Raw genomic sequence first — 22,592 nt, forward strand, 5'->3', positions numbered from 1 at the left:
CGCCTTGGTCACATTAAGGTTGTGGAAAAAATTTCATCAACAGTTACAAACATTCCGTCGAACACCTGGCGTGCCATCTACAGGTTCAGCGGAACTGAAAGTTCAGAAAAACAAAAGAGTCCAAGACAAAAAGGAATTCCGTTGCCGGGACTTGAACCCGGGTCTTTCGGGTGAGAGCCGAATATCCTGACCAACTAGACTACAATGGATTGATGTTCCTGTCAAAAACATTTTGTACTAAATTTTTTTGAAACATATATCTATGATTAGATAAAAAGGACCAGCCCAAATCTTTTAATGTTAAAAACATATGAAGTTGGGGGGAAAAAAAGCAATAAGACAAAAGTGTGGGGCTATAAGACTATAACAGATCCAATCCATTTAGAAAATAACAATAGCTTGATTGAACAACTTAGTTGCTTGGGGTGTGTATGGGGCGGGTGAAACCGGGTTTGATGTGACCTAGATCCGACCCAAAATATATACCGGACCTATTTGTTAGACCCGAACCCGATTCTAGATCCGATGAAACCTATACACTTTCGGGCCACGATTATACCGGGTAAAAACCGGGTGAAAACCGGGCCGTTAACATTATATTATCTTGATACCTTCTTGTAAGTTAGCATGTAAAAATATCCAAATTTCTAAGACTTCAACCATTATTTGACATGGTAAAATTCACTTAGAAAAATATAATAAGAACCAACTCTTCTCTAAAACTAACGCATAACCGTAATCAATACTAATATTGCCTAATAAGTAATAACACCAAATATTTAAATCAATACAAATAACACAAGATTATGCATTAGTCTAAAGTCTCATGTATTTTAAACATAAAACATTAACTTATAGTCTTATATATAATGACTAATAACACAAAATATTAAGGATTACAATACTTAAATTTCACATAATAATAGACATCACCCATCACTAATAACACAAAATATTAATTATGTATGATGATCGGGCCACCGAGCCGATTTCGGATGATCCGAGCTATGGCCCGGACCCGACCCGAAATAATGACCCGATGAAATAACACCAAATTAGCTCCAAAAGTGTTCGGGACTGGGCCGGGTCGGACCATGCACACCCCTATTAGTTGCACAGTTAAAAAAAAAAGAAAAAGAAAAACCTTAATTGCACACAAGACTTTGATCTAGTGATTATTATATATGTTTCGCAACAAATACATTTGGGTTCGAAATTTGGCTAAGCTAAGTAGTGGATGAAACTCTTAAGTATCGTGAATATGATGTAGGTAAATTTGTAATGTCTGAAATTAAAGGCTATTTAATTTATTTGACAAAAACAAAAACAACTTAATTTGAGATAACCAAGTTAAATTAATCTAATAGTTTGTTTGCTAATTTGTTTAAATAATTATTGAAGATTTAAATTTTATTTTGTATATATAACAAATGTTTGGTAAAAAGTAAAGACTTGGTTTGAGTTTAAAAGAAAATCCCTCCCATAATCATATCAAAGCTTAATCGCAAAACAAATAACAATATATGTGTGGATAAAAGCCAGATGTTGGGTATAAAGTAAATGATGCCACACAACATTTATATGTGTGGATTTTTTTTTCTTTCAATTTATACCATACAATCTCTCTAATATCATGTTAGCTATTTACCTTGTAGAACTATAGGCCAATACATAAATATAGAATACACCAAACTAACTTGGTCTGGTTTGGCTTAACAATCAACTAATTTATCCACTTAAATAATTATTGTGAATCTAAATTCCGTTTTATGTATAAAATAATTCATTGGTTAACAATAAATTCTTAAATAAAATTTATATTTAAACTAAAATATTATGAATAACTAAAAAAATTACAGCATACTCTACCTTTGTTAGTATAATAAATTACTATAAACTTATATGATTTGGGTCAAATTTTTTTAAAATAAAAAATTGATAAAATGAAAAATAAAAGTCTAATAATTTTTTAATAAAAAAACTATAAAATTCATATATGATAAAAGTTGAAAATTCAATTATAATTAAACTTTTTTTTCCTTTTTCAATCTAGCATTTTTTTTCATATGATGCTCTAAGTACTATATTCTTTGTATTAATTGCTTATGATATATAAGTACATTCAATAACCAACATTGCATTAGTCGAGTGACAAGTAATAAAGTTGTCTTAATAACATAATTTAAATACTGCTGATAAATATAAAAGAAACTAATCTTTTAATTATTTTATTGTTCTTTTAAATACACATTAAAACAGACAAAGAATTATTAGGATTCACTATATTTCCATTTATTTCACCTTGATGGGGGGAAATAGCAAGAACACAACAATATAATATGATGTTCAAAGAAAGTACTTGATTAATCTTTAGCATTTTGATGCATGAGCTGGTTCATCAATGTCCAAGGCCACACCTTAATAAACCATTCAAGGAAAATTCTTAAATGATTAGACTAAAGCATAGCATTTGCAAGATATAAACAATGATATTAATTAGGGGAAAGCAAAAGAGAAAAAAAAAAGAAGAAAAAAAAAGGTGGTAAATTTGGTAGAAAAGGAAAAGTAATTATCTCCATCCATGCATTAAGCCTTAAATTAAGGAAAAGAAAAAGAGTGATATGAAACTAGACAGCTCAACCATATTCAACAAATGAAGATTCATAGTTCTATAACATGAGACATAATAATTAATAAACATCACCACCATAATCAAGGTAAAAAAAATTGAGATTTTATATAAAATAAAAAAATAAATTAAATGCATAAAATATAAAATTTTAATAAAATTTAAATCGTAAAATCGTTAGACGTAATAATATAAATTTTGTAAAATCGATTGACTCGTTTAAAAACAACGCCATAACTACTTTTTAGAAAATTTTGATCAATTCCTACTTATGGTTTTCCTTTTTTGCCTAAAAAGAATTCAACCATTTACTGAAGTACATCCTATATAATACATCAGCAACAGAAAACCATCAATGTTCAAGGCAATAGAATCCAATAATAGTTCCAAATAATATTAAAATTGTGAGACAAAATCTGGCCCACATTTCCTTATTGCCTGTTCTTTGGTTTAGTTTTCTTTTAATATTGTTAAACTAAAAATAATAAAAAATAATTAGTTACAAAACAAAATTTTAAATAAGGATTATTTTAAAAATTGTATTTTGTGGGAATTAATTTTACAATAAAATGGAAGAACAAATATTTATTAGCACCTCACTACATGTTCTACCAAAAAATATATTAATTAAATATTCTACCTTCAGCATAAAATTATTTTTATATAAAAATATTATGCATATACTAAAAGTCAATCACTCTCACAAATTAAAATTCAATTTCCTGAATAATGTTTACTTCACATATCATTATGATATTGTTTTATTTAATAATAATTTCAACTACCTTATCTTGCTCTTTCTTTTTTCCCCACCAAGACCAAAAACTTTAGAAACAAAGTTGCATTTAAATGCTCTACTAGGACCAATTAAAGACTTAGACCAACAAACACATAGTTACCTTTTTTATTTCAAGCTTCTTAGTGTTCTTGACATGAAAATGAATGGTGTTGAGGCTGAAAAAAAACAATATAATGAGAGTGAGAAAATAATAGGGTATTATGATGATGATGTGAATGAGAAAATAGATTATGTGTTTAAGGTTGTGGTGATTGGAGATTCATCAGTGGGAAAGACTCAAATGCTCTCAAGATTTGCAAAGAATGAGTTTTGCTTTGACTCTAAGTCAACCATTGGTGTTGAATTCCAAACTAGGACTCTCACCATTAATGGCAAAGTCATCAAGGCTCAGATCTGGGATACTGCTGGCCAAGAAAGGTTCATTCATGTTTTTTATTTTTTTTTTCCTTTCTTTTTTTAGTTATATCCTTAAATAAAATAGTATAACTAAAATATTATTTCTGGTCAGACATTTTATATTAATAGTGGAATTGACCTTTTTTATATAATGATACATATTTGTTTGAGAAATAATATTATATGGCTAATAAATATTTATTATTTTGAATCAATATTTGATCAATAAAAATATTTTTATATTAAATTTTGAATTATAAATCTTAAATTTTAATAGCATTGGTTTCTTGATATTTTCTATTTGCTTTATTTTCTATTTACTTTGCACATGACATGATTATTGACTAAAATGAGACAATGCAAGTTATATATATATATATATTTGGAATACGTTTAAAACATCATTTTTAATGTATCTTTCATGTTATCTTAGCTCAATCGACTACTTGTTATATTTCATATACATTGCGGCTAGAATCCAATGAATCCCAAGTTGGATATTATATATGGTGTAATTATTTTGTTAGTTTCTATAATTTTGTAAAATTTTAATTAAATTTTTGTATTTTTTTGTAATTGAGTTCTTGCATTAATTTTTTTTATTAGGTTCCTACATTTTTTTTTATTTGAATTTTTACACCAAATTTTTTTTAATTGGATTTCCATAAAATTAAGCCAATTACTGTTAAGAGATATCTAATTAAAAAAAAATTAGTGTAAAAATCCAATTAAAAAATATATATATAAAAATCTAATTAAAAATTTTAAAAAATTATAAAAACCAACAGAATAATTAAACCATTATATATTTATGTGCCTGTACATTAACGATTAATGACAGAAAGAAACATCAAGTACCTATATCTTTTTTTGGCTACATTATGTGCTATTATTTATAACCTTTAAATGCATGGTTGATCTTCAGCCTTTTGACTGAATTTTGACAGAATTTAGTAAAACCTTGAAAAATCATTCTGCCTAATATTAATATAAGAAAAATGTTAAGTGGTTAATACCTTTTATCAATATTAGTAAATATTTTAGGTAAATATTTTATTTTTATACTATTTTTATACCATTTAATCATTGTTAAGATTCAAACCCAAATACAGCATATTAAAAAATATTATATATTGTCACTCAATCAAAGCTCTATTTATAGTTTTAGGATCAAGGATCAACCCTAAAAATACGTTTGTTGACCAAGTTTTGATCTATAATATAATATAATAAGTGTAATTTTTGTTTATCTTTTATGAGACTAAGGGATATTACATAAACACAACATGTCATGATTTTCTACACTCAAATTAAACTGACCTCTTTATAAGTCTAAGGTGATCAATTTTATAAATATAAAAAAAAAAGTGAGCACCATATTTTATAAAAAGCAATTTTAATTTGTTCAGTGTTATATAACCGAAATTTCTGTAAATTATTAAATTGTAAATTGTATTGTTGATGATATATTAGGTACAGGGCAGTGACAAGTGCATATTACAGAGGAGCATTAGGGGCAATGTTGGTATATGACATAACAAAGAGAGACTCATTTGATCATGTTACAAGGTGGATTGAAGAACTAAGATCACATGCAGATAGCTCCATTGTGATCATGTTAATTGGTAACAAATGTGACCTTGTTGACCTAAGAATGGTGTCAACTGAAGATGCAATTGAATTTGCTGAAGAACAAGGCCTTTTCTTCTCTGAGACTTCAGCACTCAATGGTAACAATGTGGAAAGTGCTTTTCTTAAATTGCTTCAAGAGATTCATAATAGGGTTGTTTCTAAGAAGAAAAGTTTGGAATGTGGTAGTGGTGATGATGACATTATTGGTAATGGTGGTAATAATAGTAGCAACACACTTAAAGGATCTAAGATTGATGTAATTTTAGGTCATGAATTGGAAATTAGTGAGATGAAGAAGTTGTCTTCATGCTCATGTTAATCTTGGAAAAGGTTAATGTTGAAAGGAAAAAAAATATATGATGGTATTATATAATATTTAATTGTCATTCTTATTGATATTTGTGTGTAGGGTAAAGTATTATTTTAATTCTTAATATTTGGGGCGAATATAATTTGGTTCTTAATATTTTAAACGTTTTATTTTAGTCTCAAAAAATTTTTAAATATTATATTTTAATCCCAAAAAAATTTTAAGTGGGTTCAATGTTGTCGCATTATTAAATTTAATACAAACAGTTCGCTTATTAAAGAATCAATAGCATTCGATTTCAGTATATAAGTAAGATCGATTCACTAACGATCATTAATATAATTTTTTTCTTTAACTTTGAAGTGTTAGATGATTGATAGTTAGAATTTGAAATTCGGTAAAAAAAAATTAAAAAGAAAAAGTATTACAACAAGATTATAGTTATGTTTTTTTAACAAACGAAATAATATATGATTTAATTAGTGTTGGTGAGTCCCAACTAAGTGGCACTCACAAGTTAAGAAAATATAAAAATAGCTATAGTTACTGTAAAAAAAAGAGAAAGTGTGTGTTAAGCTTCTTTTATTGTTTGAAAGAAAGAAATGAAATAAAGAGCTTTGACAGAGAGAAGAAGAAAAATCGGGGGAAAAGGACATGCTATTTTGATTCGGTTAAATCAGTAAATTTATTCTATTTTTTTATGAAATTTTATAATGTTATTTCTGGTATAGAGATAAATATTAGAATATAACTTGTTATTTGTATTGTCTTTTTTTTGTCTGATTTGAGATATCTATTTTTATGAAGGGTTTATATTGATTCTATCAATTTTGATGATATATTTTGTTGATTGTTGAGATGTCCTAGTACCACTAGGAAGACTAATTGTGTACCCATTATTTTAATAGTGGAAGATTTTATTGGACTAGATTCTGTTGATTTTTTGTTCTTCTTTTGGGAGTTTTCCCACGATAAAACTCTGGTGTTTGATTATTTAATTTCTGCCATTATATCGGTTGCTTAGAGTATCTTTGGTATTGCCTATTTAATCGCACAGATTGTGAAAAAATTATTTTTTTTGTGCTTCCGCTGTTAGACATGTTCTTATTGAACCTTGGTTTTTCCAAAAAAGTGGTATCTAGAGCTTTGATTGTTTATTTCTGTGCTAATTAAATAGAGAAAAATACTCATGGGCCAAATATGATCAAATTAAATTCCCAAAATTACTGGATTTGGAAGATCCTCATGAAAGATATGTTGTATAGCAATGACTTGTATGATCTAATGGAAAGGGGATAAATCTAAAAGTACAAAATCCGATGTTAAATGGAAGAAGCTGAATTGGAAGGCAGTTGTTTTGATTAGGCAATGGTTTGATCTTAGCGTGTATCCATGTGTTGACACTGAAACAAATGCCGAGAATATGTGGAAGAAATTAAAGGAGTTATATGAGAGGAAGAATGTGCAAAACAAAGCATTGTTGATTAGGAAACTTATCAATATGAAGTATATTGAAGGTAAATCAATATCGGAGCACTTGAGCATTTTTTAGGAGACGGTGAACTAACTGACAAATAATGAAATCACTTTGAATGATGAGTTGCAACCCTTGTTGTTGTTGAGTTCTTTGCCTGATAGTTGGAAAGTTCTGGTTGTGACACTGACTAACTCAACTCTAAATAAAAAGTTGACATTAGCAATTATTAAAGAAAGTATGTTGAATAAAGAAGTCAGAAAAAGAGAGTGAGGTTTGATTAATGTTTCCTCCCAATCAGAATCACTTGTTTCAGAGTTATATGGGAGAAGTAATAGTAGAAAACCTAATAGTTCTGACAAGTCAGAGAGTTAAAGCAAGTCAAGAGAAAAGTACAAGCAAAGAAAGGGGTTTATTTGTCATCATTGTGGCAAATCAGAGCATATCAAGAGGTATTATAGGTTCTTGAAAAGAGAACAATCAAGAAAAATAAATAAAGACAAAGGTAAAGATAATGATAAAAAAATCGATGCTATTATTTATGAAGATATTCTTATCACATATGATGAAAATTACGTAAATTCTGTCTGTGATTGTTCTACTTGGATTATGGACTCTGGTGCCTCATGTCATGTCACTTTGAGACGTGAATTTTTCACTTCTTATACAGTTGGAAATTTAGGAAAAATCAAATTAGGAGATAAAGGAGTGTGTGATATCATTGGTACGGGTGATATGTCACTTGAAACTAATATGGGATGCAAGTTATAGTTGAAGAATATTAGACATACGCCAGATATACGGTTCAATCTTATTTCAGTAAAGGCATTGGATCAAAAGAGGTATTGCACTTCCTCTAGTAGTGAAAAATGTAAGATTATCAAAGGGGCTCTCATTGTTGCTAAAGAATACAATAGTCTCACTACTCTCTACCGGTTGCAAACAAAATTGTGCAAAAAAGAGGTGAATGTAGCTAATGATTCTTCTTCTGATTTGTGGCATATGCGTCTTGGTCACTCGAGCGAGAAAGTACTAAGCGTCTTAGCCAAGAAGCACTTACTTCTATTGAAAGGTACAACCTTAAATACTTGTACTCATTGTTTTGTTGGAAAGAATGCTAGAGGATCATTTTATAGTTCTGAACCTCATAGGATATCACATATTCTAGATTTAGTTCACATTGATATTTGCACTATGGATGCTAAGACACTAGGCGGTGCATCATACTTTGTTACTTTTATTGATGATTATTTTCAAAAAGTATGGACTTTTGTTTTGAAACCTAAAGAACAGGTGCTCGGTATCTTCAAACACTTTAATTTGAGTGTTAAAAGAGAAAAAGAAGAAAATTGAAATATGTTCGGGCAAATGATGGTGGTGATGAATATATGGGTCCATTTGAAGAGTATTGTAAAGGACATGGGATCAAGTTTGGAAAGACGGTTCCTAAGACTCCTCAACATAATGGAGTTGTAGAGAGAATGAATTGCACTATCAATGATAGCGTCAGGTGTATGTTCTCTCGTACAAAGTTGCCTGAATTCTTTTGGGGTGAAGCAATGAGAACTGTGGTAGTTTGATCAACGACCTTTTTCCTTCAGTTCCACTAAATGGTGATGTTCTAGAGAAAATTCGAAGAGAAAAAAATGTCTTTTATAGTCACTTGCGAGTGTTCGACTATAGGAATTTTGTTCATATTCCAAGAGATAAAAGGTCCAAACTTGATAGAAAGTCAAAGCAGTGTATTTTCATGGGTTATGGTCACGAAGACTTTGTTACAGATTATGGGATCCGTTGAATAAGAAAATAATTAGAAGTCGAGATGTAATTTTTTTTAAGACCAAACTATTGAAGTCCTTGAGAAGATAGATAAGCCAACAATAACTGTTAGATGTTCTGCTGATGATAAACCTGGTCCTTCCACTAGACCTCCTATTGATAGGAGAGATGTACAAGTTGATAATGTTGGTGATGATTTGCGTGATGAACCTATACCTCAACCTGAGGTGCCAGATGCAGAAGTTCCACCAGATGTTAAAATCTCACATGAACCACCAGTTAAGGCTGAATTGAGAAGACCTACTAAAAAGCGTTATTCTTCTCAGAGATACTCTCTTCATGAGTATGTGATTAACACTAAGACTGGGGAGTCAGAGAGCTACCAGGAAGCTATGTCTGATGAACATAAGAAAGATTAGTTGAAGGCCATGCAACAAGATATGAAATCCTTGCATGAGAATCATATGTTTGAATTGGTGATGCTACTGAAGGGTAAACGAGCATTCAAGAATAAATGAGTGTTCAAATTGAAAGCTGATAAAAATGTCTTACGGACAAGGTACAAAACTCGATTGGTTATAAAAGGCTTTGATTAAAAGAAAGGTATTGATTTTGAGGAGATTTTCTCTCCAGTTGTGAAGATGTCCTCTGATCGACTTGTGCTTGGATTGGAAGCTAGCTTGAATTTAGAGGTTGAGCAACTTAATGTGAAGATTGTATTTCTTCACGTTGACATAGATAAAGAAATTTACATGTAGCAACCATAGGGTTTTGAGGTTAAAGAAAAGGAACATCTTGTATGCAAAGTGAAGAAGATCTTATACGGGCTGAAGCAAGCACCAAGGCAGTGGTACCCGAAGTTTGATTCCTTCATGAAAGGTCATGAGTATAATAAGACTTCTTCTGATCATTGTGTGTATGTTAAGAAATTCTCTGATGGTGATTTTATAATTCTCTTACTTTATGTTGATAATATGTTGATTATTGGTCATGATACTAAGAAGATTGAAAGTCTTAAGAAAGATTTGAACAGATCCTTTACTATGAAGGATTTGGGTCCTGCAAAAAAAATTCTTGGCATGAGTATCACTCGTGACAGGAAGAACGAAAAACTGTGGCTGTCACAGAAGAAGTATATTGAGAATATTTTAGAGAGGTTTAGCATGAGTAATTTTAAACCTGTTAGTACTCCACTTGCTAGTTATTTTCAAGCTGAGTTCGCGACAATATTCTACAAATGAGAAAGAGAAAGCAGAAATGAAAAAGATTCCATATGCATCTGCAGTTAGCAGTTTGATATATGCTGTGATTTGCACCAGGATGGATATTGCTCATGCCGTTAAAGTTGTTAGTCGGTTTTTTTTTTAATCCTAGCACTTAGCAGTGTCAAAAAAATTTTTTGACGAATTTTAATTCTTTTTTAACACATATAATCCTAAAAAATAATCTATATTATTGTAGTGTTTAACGATAGAACCACATTAAATTTGTTTAAAATTTTTTGGGATAGAATTAGAATATTTAAAATATTAGAAATTAAATTAGGAGTTAAAAATTGAAGGCTAAAATAATTATTTTATTTTTGTATTTATTTGAAAATTAATAAAATTTGAAGATGAAAAATGGTAAGGTATTTGAATAAAATAAAAGAAATTTGATGTGATACTCTTTTTTATTAAATGAATAGTTTAAGATATATTTAAGAGAATTTTGAATTTTAAAAGCAAAGGAGCAATTGAATAGTTAATGCTATAAGTCTACTGAGTCAATTCATTCACTTCCCAGCACGTTCCAACTAGACATTTCGTGTATAGATAAATTTGTGATATACTCCTATCAAACACATTTGTTTTGAAGTTACCATGTATTTATTTAGGAATTGGATATTCTAATGTTTATCCAAGACAAGAATATGCAATGCTATTCACTAAAAAATAAAGAAAGAATATGCGGCTCTGGAGAAGAGTGTGAGTGAACGAAACCATAACATATTAATTGGCCCCTAAGATATTATGGAAATAAATAAGAACGAAAAAGTAAAAATAAAAATAAAAGGGGTCACGATCATGTATATTACTTGCTACTTGTATGTGTTTACTTAAAGCCATTATCTTGGAGTTGATCTAGTTGGTGACAAAGTTAAGTACTTGACTCTTCAATCGCTATTTATTTATTATTATTTTTATGAAGACATTTACAATCACTTGTAAATATGCACTTTAAAGTTTAAAGGGCGAAAAATAGTAACATTTTAAAGTAGTTTCAAAACAATTTTGATGAGTAACTAGTTTAGTACTCGAGAGTGAACTTTATTTGACAAATTAATTTCTCTATCATTTTAAAAGGAGAGTTATTATTTGTACGAAGTACTAAATTAGTATCCAAAAATTTTGATATTGATAAAATAATATCTAATTTTTGTTATTGATAAAATAATCTTTAAATAATTTTAAAATTTTACAAAAATATCCTTAAGCTTGCCAGAGTATATTTTCGACGAAAAGAATGCTGGAGTGGCTACCAAAAAATCTAAAGTAGAATTTTTAATTAGTTACCCAATTCAACCTGTTAAATCCAAAATTCCTCTCGTATGAACCATAATCTCTTTTTTTTTTCCTTTTAAACTCTAATCCCTCCTCCCTAACGCACTCTCTCACACTCTCAATGCACTCTCCCAAAACGACAGTAGAGTTTAACCTTCTCAGTCTCACAGAGTCGTTGTCATCGACACCATACAGTTGCATTTCGTCGTCGGGTCTTCTGAGTTTGCCAACTCCTGTGTCGTCTATCTCCTCTGTTGGCATCGCATCTGCTGTACGCCTTTACCGCTGTTGCCTTGCCTAAATTCACTCTCCGTCGTCCCTGCACCTTCACTGTTATTATTATTATCAATAATTTACTTGTTAATTTTTAGAGAGAAAAAAATTGGGGTGAGCACGGGTACCAAGTACCCAATTATGCGTCCGAACCCGAATCCGAACTAATTAAATTGGTTCTGAAATTAACAGGTAATTGGGTCCAACTCGAACCAAATCGATAACCTTTGTTAGTGATTAGTTTGGATATCGGTTCTGAGGATGTGGAATCCGAACCAACCCATAAACCCGATCATATATTAAATATATATATGTGACTTTTAGTGAGTTTTGCAACTTGTAACCCTAATACTTTGAAAATTAGACAAATATTTCTATTGCCCTTTTATATTTAGTTTCTAAGGTTTGGATTTTAATGTGTTTTGATTTTAGCTTCTTTGAAAGATTATTCACTAGACTTTTGTATTTAACTTCTAATATTTCTATTGTATTTTTGTATTTCAATTAGAAAAAAATTATTCACTATTAATATGTTTGGATTTTAATGAGTTTAATTTTTAATGTATTTAGTGTTTAATATGTTTGAATTATTTCTATTGATGTTACACGTTTGTTGTACTTGTTGAATTTTTAAGATAAAAATTTGGGGTTTTTTTTATGAATTTTAAAATCATCGGGTATTCAATTATCCGAATTGAACCAATTTATTTTTAATCGGTTTGGTTTGGTTTAAATACATGTATAAAAAATGTAAGTTTAAACCAAATCGAACCAATTATATTTTAATTCGTTCAATTCTAATTTTACCTTAAATCCAAACTAAATTGACCCATATTCACCTCTAGAAAAAAAACTTAGCAAATGAATATAGAAGCCTAGTGCAGAAGCTATGGAACAATAAAAGCATGCAATTGTTTGAGTTTGGAGAGTAGAAAGAAACTAAGAAAGAAAAATTGAATGTGTAAAACTGTGAGCGAAGAAGGTGACATGTAAAATTAAAGAGAGAGAAAATAACAATGCAATGTGATTCGTGACGTATACCTCAGCTGCCACGTAGCATACCGTATACTTCGGTTCTAAACAAAGTCAAATAGATAACAACCCACAAAATTCAGATAAGTTGTGAAAGCTCGGAAACACAACTGACTAACTCCAACGTTATCATCATAAATAACCTCGGTAAGAGCGAAGAATCCCAAAATACGCTTCAACCGAACAACCTAAGATGTCTATATAAACAAATGAGCAACCTCGAAGCAAGTCAGGTCACATAACTCACTCTGATTTATTATATTCACTTCTCTTAACTCCTATTCTTACTTGAGCGTCGGAGTGCTTTTTGCAGGTGCTCCCGCCGTGGTGTTCCAGCTCAGCCGACATATAGCTCTTCCACCCGAACTCGGTCAACACCAAAAGAGATCCTCATAACTCGGCTTCATACGCACGGAACATTTGGCGCCTACCGTGGGGCCCTGAATTAACATAACACCACTATTTTCTCTAGGCAGTTCTGCGTTCTTTTCTTTTGCAGGATTTTCGATCTTCTAACATGGCCGATAATGGAGTTCATCAGCCCACACAAGCCAAACTTCTAGCACAGATTGCTGAACTCCAAGAAGAAGTTCGAAGGGTAGCCGAGCTGTCCGCCCATAATAATGTCGGAAAGAACAAGGAAGGAAACTCCATAAGCTCGGCCTTGGGTAACACAGACCCTCTAAGCATCACCCCGCCAAAGGAGAAGCTGACATTAGACAATCCCTTCTCTGAAGAGATCACCAATTTTCAAATACCAAAAAACTTCATATTACCTATATCCCTCGAGCCATACAAGGGGATTGGTGACCCCGTGCTCATATTAAGAAATTTTAGTTCATGATGTTTTTTAACGGCGCTAATAATGAGCCCATACTTTGCCGAGCTTTTCCCACTTATCTTGATGATGCTGCTTTACTCTGGTTCTCAAAATTGTCTGCAGGTACAATCTCTTCTTTTGAAGAACTGACGAGGTCTTTTATTGACAATTTCGTCGCATCAAGGATCTACGTTCACAGATCAGACTACCTCGGCACAATCAAACAAGGACAACACAAAAGTCTAAAAGACTACATGACCCGATTTGCCGAAGTCACTATGGAGATTCCGGACTTAAACCCCGCAGTCCACTTACATGCACTCAAGACCGGCCTTCGACCCGGAAAATTCCAAGAAACAATTGCAATAACCAAACCAAAGTCACTTGAGGAGTTCAAAGAAAGGGCCACAGGCCAGATGGAAATAGAAGAGCTTAGACAAGCTCGACGGATCAATAAACCAACTCAATCAAAAGAAGATGACCAAGACGATCTTTGTGAATCAACAAATTGATCGGCATGGGACTTATACCCTTCAAGCACTACTAGGCAAAGAACTATGGCTCAAAGATGTACTCTTTTTTCCACTCACACGACTTTTTTCTACACCGAATTTTGCTTGGAGAGCTTTTTAATGAGGCACTTTCATCCTATACCTTTTATATTAAGAGGGTAATTCTCAATAAAGAGTATATTATTTTTAACTTCATCATTCTTTATTTTTATCTATGCCTTTAGTTCAGCTATTGTTTACGCTCTACACATATTGTAACAAACTAATATTAAAGTCGGCATACAAAAACAAACCGACAGTTATAAATCGAAACCAATCTAACAAATCGGCAACCATAAGTCGGAATCAATACAACAAGCCCACACCTATAAGTTGGAATTAATCCAAACAAACTGACACCTATAAGTCAGAATCACTCCAAACAAACTGACAATTATAAGTTTGAATCAATCAAAGCAAACCGACACCTATAAGTCGGCGCCATTCCAACAAACAATCACTAATAGGTCGGCATTAGTCCAACAAACAATCATCTATAAGCTTGTTCAAAAATATATTGAAATAAGCAACCCATTTTCCCATGACAAACTTGTCTAATTTTATTTTCAAGATTATCATATTGATCTTGGGGACTAATCCTCGTATCTCCGAATTATAACACAACCGCATCTCTTCTATATCCTGCCGAGTTATACCTCAAAAGCTCAACTTACTTCTCTTAAAAATAATCAGGTCAAGCTAGGGGGCTATGATCTGGTCACTATAACTCGGTGAATACAAGCTCTAATTCAGAGATTAGGTCTGATCTATCATTATAAGTCGGCCACATAAGCTATAGCTTGGCCACTTACAAATTCAAAACAGAGCAGTTTGTGATCCATCCGTATAAGCCGGCCGCATGTGCTATAACTCGGCCACGTGCAGCAAATTGAAAAAGAGAACGGTTACTTGTTGATAACCCTAAAAAGACCTTTTCAAAAAACTTACCAAATAATTCTCTGCGAGATTCTCGGACCGTATCCATACCTCATATCTCGGAATGAGGAGAACATATCACAATCAAGTCATATACAAATCTTATATAAACATAACCAAGTAAACGTAGCAGGATAAGTCCCAACCTCCTTCGGTGTTCCTCGACGGCTGAAGTATAGCTCGGCGTCTGTTCTCTGAGGGCAGAAAACTCTATACACACGAAAGAAGGAGTTATACCTCGACACCAGAAGAAGTTATATCTTGGCTGAGCCACGTTTTCACGTCAATCATTTCATCCGGCGCGAGAAGCGAAGCGCCCATTAAATGCATAATTTTCTCTCTCCTGAAAACCAGTGCTAGCTCAGGGAAGAAACATCTTCGACAACATATTCACAAGCCGAGGTACATGGACATTAAAAGCTCGCCTTTGTTTTCTTACATGCACAAGGCAAGCTTGGGGGCTATGATACGTGACGTATACCTCAGCTGCCACGTAGCATACTGTATACTTCGGCTCTAAACAAAGTCAAATAGATAACAACCCACAAAATCCGGATAAGTTGTGAAAGCTCGAAAACACAATTGACTAACTCCAACATTATCATCATAGATAACCTCGGTAAGAGCGGAGAATTCCAAAATACGCTCCAATCGAACAACCTAAGATGCCTATATAAACAAATGAGCAACCTCGAAGCAAGTCAGGTCCCATAACTCACTCTGATTTATTATATTTACTTCTCTTAACTCCTATCCTTACTTGAACGTCGGAATGCTTTTTGCAGGTGCTTCTGTCGCGGTGTTCTAACTCAACTGACGTATAGCTCTTCCACCCGAACTCAATCAACATCAAAAGAGATCCTCATACCTCGGCTTCATATGTACGGAACACAATAAATTTACGAGTTTGCAGAAATTTAATACGTATCGACTATGCAAACAATACGCATTTCATATATTATTAGAACAATACGTCCTTTATGTATTATGCATTTTCAAAAACACGCCGTCTGATTCCTGTAAAACACAATTTCTTCCAATAATCAAATAAATTTCACCTTCTTCTATTATGAAATAAAAAATCCCATTATTGACAAAGTCCCCACAATAATCAGACTACTCATGACATTAATTCTGTGATAGCTTTGTGTTGAATAATTCATTTTTTAACAAAAGAAGTAGCCTACGAGTATTAAGTACTATTTGAGATTTAATTTTGTGACTCTTCAGTTGTAAGGTAAAGTAAATTCTCTTATAAACTAAACTGCACTTGGATTCAATGGATTCACTTTTCATCTAAAATGATACAAGTAAAGCAAAGCCATTCATATGGTTGTATAATTCCTCATAGCATATAGCATATTCTTCTCCTATCCCAAATCCATTTACATTCTTTCCCACTGTACAGCCATCCCAATATGCCCGAAACCACTAACAAGATCCAACTTAACCATGATTCTATGAACAATTCACTTTCCAATCAAATAATTGTATATGTATGTATGTATAAAACAAATAATTCCCTATGACCTAAACTTACATGAAAACTTTATATAACTCAATCCATACATAAAATTTTCACCAATGACCATGCCAATGCAACTAGGTATATTTTACCTATGCTTACGGCAAAAAAATATTTGTACATGCATGATGTATGATCTATCATCTAATCATGGACCAATGTATTATTTGACGGTCGAGATCTTTTCCCATTTCTTAATTTGAACAAACCATACAATTTTCGAAAATCCTTAACAGCATTGCACCCATCTCCGCCGTCCACGTCATCACAGTCATCATCGGCGCTTTCCCGCCGTCCGATCCCATCGCCGCCATCCGGCCTTAGCGCTCCGATTACTGATTTTATGGCCCGACTCGGTGACCCACGGTTTGCGATCATTAACTCGCCGACTTCGGCCGGGCTAAGACTCACCCCACGCGCCAAAATCTCCTCCACGCGCGGGAACAGTTTGTGCTCCTTGACACCTAAGTGGCTACTCGCGAGTTCCTTGAACGATGAGAAATCGCACGTGGGAAAATGAATGTGAACGTCGACCCGACCCGGACGAAGCAGATCCGGGTCGACCCCATCCTTACTGTTCATCGTGAACACCATCACGCGCTCTTCTCCACAACACGCGCTAAGAATCCCGTCCATTATATTCAGCATCTGTATCCCCGTGGCGCTCGCCGCCGGCAACGATGATTCCGTCGTCGCGGCGACAACAAACTTGTCGAGATCTTCCACGACGACTATCGATTTCGGCGTCGTCTCGAGGAGGAGGAGCTTCAGATCTGAATCGCCACCGCGAACATTCTCGAGATCGACGTCGTAAACGTCGTATCCAAGGAAATTCGCCATAGCAGCGACGAAGCTCGATTTTCCGGTGCCGGAGGGACCGTACAGCAAGAAGCTCCGCCTCCAAGCTCGGCCGAGCTTCCGGTAGTACTTTTTCCCGCGGAGGAACAATTCCAGATCTGATTTCACCTTGCTCCTCAGATCTTCCCCCATCGCGATCGTTTCAAACGTCGAAGGATGCGTGAACGGAACCGATCTCCACCTAACTCCTCCGTCGCCGTCTCCGGCGTTCACGAAAAGCCTCAATTCGCGTTTCCCGTTGCTCTCCATGTCGCCGGCGACGTCGTGGATGTGGCGGAGATAAGCCCCGAGAATTCTCCTCTTATCGTTTTTTCTGATCTTGAGCAAAAACGAACCGGTCCGGTTCTCATTTTTCCGGTTCGGTTCGGTTTTCTGGTTGAACCAGTAGAGAGTTGCACCAAGAAAATGATCCTCTATGAGTTGATTTGCGTCGAGGCATAAAACGATGTCGTTTTGGTTGGTTCCGGTAACGAGGTTCGTGAAATCAGAATCTTCAATTGAAGGAAGAGAATGCAAATAGAGAAAGACTTTTCTGTAAAGAGGGTTCGGTTGCATGCTTTCGTTGAGTTCGGGAACTTTAAGGTACTGATGAACGTAGAAAATTTCTTGTAACGTTTGTTGCAATTTCTTTGTGCTGTGGATTAATCCTGTTTTGAATAGCATAACCCGAATCAGGAATAGCAGGATTATTAGAATGAGGATTATCATTACAATAGTCATGGCAATGATATTGATAACAGTAATAACGGAATAATGATAACACTAATTAGTGTTAATGTTGGTTAATTTTGCGTGTTTAGTTTCAGAGACATGTTCGATATGAGGCTTGGAATTTGGAGGAGGAAGAGAAAGATGATGGAAGATGTTTTGTGTTTAAGGTATGTGTGAACACTAATAATCCTCTTTGAATACAATTTTCCATTTGAGGAATTTTGGGATGATATAATTAATAGGGGTAAGGTTAAGTGGTGTATTATATAGTAATTAAGTCACGTAATGTGCTTAGTTTAGTTTCCTTCTATTCAAGAGAAATTACGTGGGAGTGGGGAACTTGAAGAAGAAATTTTAGGTACTCTTTCCTTAGCTTGGCTATGCCAAATTAAGGGATATTCATTTATTATGTGATTAATAAAAAATTAATATTAGTTACCAATAAAGTTACTGCACATAAAAATATATATAATATTTTATAAAAATTATTTTATTATTATAAATAAATTTAATGGTTCGTCTATTGCATATTTAATTATTCAATTATAATAGATTTAATTATTTTGATAATTTATTATGTAATTAAAAAAATTCAAATAAATATGTATAAATTAATAAAATTACTATTTGTATATTAAAATTAATTACTAAAATCAGATATTATGTATTTGTATATAAATATTTGTAAAATTTAATTTATTCTTAATGTGTATTTTATATTTTAATATATATTTTATATTAGTAATTAATTTTAATATACATTTAACATAATTAATAAATTAAATATATACAAATATATAATAGATGATTTAGTATATGAAGTATTTTTAAACAACTAAATATATTGGAGTTGAATTAACAGAGAAAGGAAAGAAATAAGAACATATTTACAGTGCATGAAAGTTGTTAATATTTAAGTAACATGAAGTATGATGGTAATCTTATAAATTAGAAGAAAGAAACTCCTTATGGATATATTTCAAAATCTGAATACTAATATATATTAAATTATTGGATCATAATAATAAATAATTACCTTGCTTTGTCCACGGTAAACTTAATTGAAAAAACAAATTAAAAAACATTAGTATTCAACGTCAAAACAAATCGTGATTCAATGTTATCAATTATTTCTCTAATTAAGAAATAATTTCCTTATTAATCTATTCTCCCTATTATATTGAACGGACTTTGTAAACTTTCCTTATGTTAATATTTTCATATATTTCATCGTCACCTCTTTGAAAACCTTCCACACATGAAGAATTCATTTCTATACAACGTGTTATTTTCCCCCCTTAAACAAATGAATATACAAATTAAAAGCAATATATGCAGTTTGGAATATTTTCTTACGAGGAAGTCTTTAATAATTTACGATTTTGCTATAAAATTGTTTTGTAATCAACAATCAATTAATAGAGTAGTAGATGAGCAAAGATTAAGACCAGAATAAAAAAAATATTCTATAATCTCATTATCTGATACTATATATCCATTTAGGTTTTGGAAATGCCACTATATATAAATAATCATTTCTAAATCCATTTAGGTTTGGAAAATTATTCTGTCATGTCTTGTTTAATTTATAATTTTTCAATAATGTTCTCTTATTTGATGTACTTTTTGGTTTTTCTTTGAGTTTTTTCCAAAATACATATATACCTTACCATTGCAATGAATATTTTATTTTTGTATAAAATTCAATGTTTTCAATTTGGTGATTTTTTAAAGAAAAAATATAGGTAACTAACTCTTAATTCGTCAACTTTAAACAACAGTAATTAATAATTATTAATTTTACATTCTTTTAAAAAATAAAATTTAAATAATCACTAATTAATAAAAATTAATTAGTATGAAATGCAATTTTAAAATAAAATACTTCAAAACAGTATTTAGTGTCTACTATATATACAATGATGCAACTCAACTAGCTAATAATTAACTCATTAACTGGCATGCATGATGTAAAGTTATGCATGGACTTTATATATGTATATTCCAAATGGCGATTATAATTCCATTTGAAAATTATTTAATTCGAAAGTCCGAACTATATGGGGATAAATCACTCTTTGGACACTGCTTAATTATTTATTTGAAAATTTCTCAAATTAAATGCTTCCCATTTGCATGTGCTCTCATGCATCATCTAACTTTTCAATTAATTGGTCCCTTTTTATTTCATCTTTATATCAATGACGTTTCAGATTATCCTCAACCTCAATTAGATCATTCAATTCATCTTTTATAATTTGTTTTTGTGATGAAATCAGATTCCAACGTATGAGTCGGTTCATGACTATATTGTATTTTCAACCTACTTTTTGTTTGTTCTATATTCTCTATTTATTTGTTTTTCTGCTTTTGACAAAGTTTACGACATTAAGCTAATCAAATGTTGCTGGCCAATAATATAAGCTAATCAAATAGTTGATGAATATTTAACAATATAAAGTATGTTCCGATCCTAATTATATAGAAAGTGTATTCACATAAAGATATTTAATATGTCTTTTTTTAAAGATATTTTTTAATGATTAAAATCTAATCTATATAATCGATCAAATTATGTTATTTTTGTCAAAATTAGACTAAACAAATGGATTTGATCGAAAAATCGATAAACCAAATCTTAAACCGATCTAAATTAATATTTTTTTATAAAAATGACTATAATACTCTGTTATAGAAAATAACTTTATATATATATATATATATATATATATATATAAAATTTAAATCATAACCCTTCTCTTTTTTTTATGTTGTCATAGGATTAGAATTTAAGATTTTTAAAATTAATATATAATAAAAATATTTTAGTCATTTTTTATAATAAAAATATTATAATTATTTTTTATAAAAAAATATTAATTTAGATCCGTTTAAAATTTAATTTATTAAATTTTTTGTCAAACCAATTTATTTAATTTAATTTTGACAAAAATATCACAATTTAATTGATTATATAGATTAGATTTTAATTAGTAAATAAAGACGTTTTAATCATACGAGTGGCTCCCTTCTCATATGCGTTGCTCCCTAAATTAAATTACAATCTCTTTTGAGTAATTAAACTAGAGCATAATACTCTTCGTTTTGAGAGTTGAACATCATAAAAGAGATCCTGGTCCAAATAATTTTGAACTCTCTCTCTCTCTCTCTCTCTCTCTCTCTCTCTCTCTCTCTCTCTCTCTCTCTCTCTCTCTCTCTCTCTCTCTCTCTCTCTATATATATATATATATATATATATATATATATATATATATAGTCATCGTTCACTTTTTTAATTTACAATTTTTTAAATTTTTATTTTAGAAGATCCAAATTATGCTAGATTTAGTATATATGTAGCTCCACTTCTATTATTATTATTATTATTATTATTATTATTATTATTATTAAAGATAAATTATCATTTGGTACTTAAAAATTTGTAATTTTGATTAAAAAAAGTTCAAAATAAAAATACATTCATAATCTCCTAAAATATAGAGTAAACTTTGATAATATTTGTCAAACTTTCTAATATATATCTAAGAAACTACACTTGTCTTTTTTTTTCCAATTTAAAGATTATTTTATCAAATTAAAATCATTCAAGTGTCAAAATGTTTTATCTTAAGTGTAAAACTAAAAAGTATTTTTCTTTTTTAGTTTTTGTTTACTTTAATTTATATATATTTGGAGGAGAATCATTTTCATATGGTTTGACTCATTAATTTGTTGGTCCATTAAATAAGCGAAGAGCCAAGGATATATATTGGGGCAAAAATTATATTTGACTCTAGTGTTGTATGTGTTTCATTCTTTCTAATGACTATATATTTTCCGGTTGTTCCAACTTTTGGACAATTATTTATATTGACCGAACTAATTATTAAAGGATAATACTATTAACGAATAGTGGTTTTGAATGAAGAGTGAACATTGTTTTTATAAAATAAAAAATAAAGACATTATATATAATATATATTTTTAAAAGATTTAGTTATAATTTTCACTCTTTATTCGCCTTTTTTTTCACACAAAAAAAAATCTCGTTATTAAATATATTATCCTCCAATTTGTAAGCATATGCTTTGGTGGTTTTCTTTCTAATAACTAGTTAGCTACTCTTTGCTACTTGTGTAAGCTAATATATACTTTTCTATATCACCTTAAGTCAAGCATAAGAATCTTTCAACTGAGAAAATAGTAAAATAATCTAGTCCTGAATATATAGAAGAACGAAGAAAGGTATGGTCAAAATCCAAATGGAGGAAATATTTTTATTTTTTCTTTTTAAAGAAAAATGGTTAAAAGAACAAGAAAAGGA

At 31.2% G+C, this 22,592-nt stretch overlaps 2 protein-coding genes and 1 non-coding gene across 3 annotated transcripts; 1 reads left to right on the forward strand and 2 right to left on the reverse strand.

The window, feature by feature from the left end:
- Positions 1-136: 136 nt before the first annotated feature.
- Positions 137-209, reverse strand: TRNAE-CUC (transfer RNA glutamic acid (anticodon CUC)). Its single transcript has one exon. It is a non-coding gene; the product is annotated as a tRNA-Glu (tRNA).
- Positions 210-3,523: 3,314 nt separating this feature from the next.
- On the forward strand, positions 3,524-5,813 carry LOC130961490 (ras-related protein RABA3-like). The gene is made up of 2 exons (XM_057887420.1): positions 3,524-3,845; positions 5,298-5,813. The coding sequence occupies exons 1-2, from the start codon at positions 3,562-3,564 to the stop codon at positions 5,773-5,775; spliced, it is 762 nt and encodes a 253-aa protein (XP_057743403.1). The 5' UTR covers positions 3,524-3,561; the 3' UTR covers positions 5,776-5,813.
- Positions 5,814-16,460: 10,647 nt separating this feature from the next.
- On the reverse strand, positions 16,461-18,299 carry LOC130960337 (AAA-ATPase At2g46620-like). The gene has a single exon (XM_057885718.1). It carries the CDS (start codon positions 18,275-18,277, stop codon positions 16,844-16,846), a length of 1,434 nt encoding a protein of 477 aa, XP_057741701.1. The 5' UTR covers positions 18,278-18,299; the 3' UTR covers positions 16,461-16,843.
- Positions 18,300-22,592: the final 4,293 nt, after the last annotated feature.

Source organism: Arachis stenosperma, chromosome 2, assembly GCF_014773155.1.
Source record: "Arachis stenosperma cultivar V10309 chromosome 2, arast.V10309.gnm1.PFL2, whole genome shotgun sequence".
In the NCBI taxonomy this organism is placed as follows: Eukaryota; Viridiplantae; Streptophyta; class Magnoliopsida; order Fabales; family Fabaceae; genus Arachis; species Arachis stenosperma.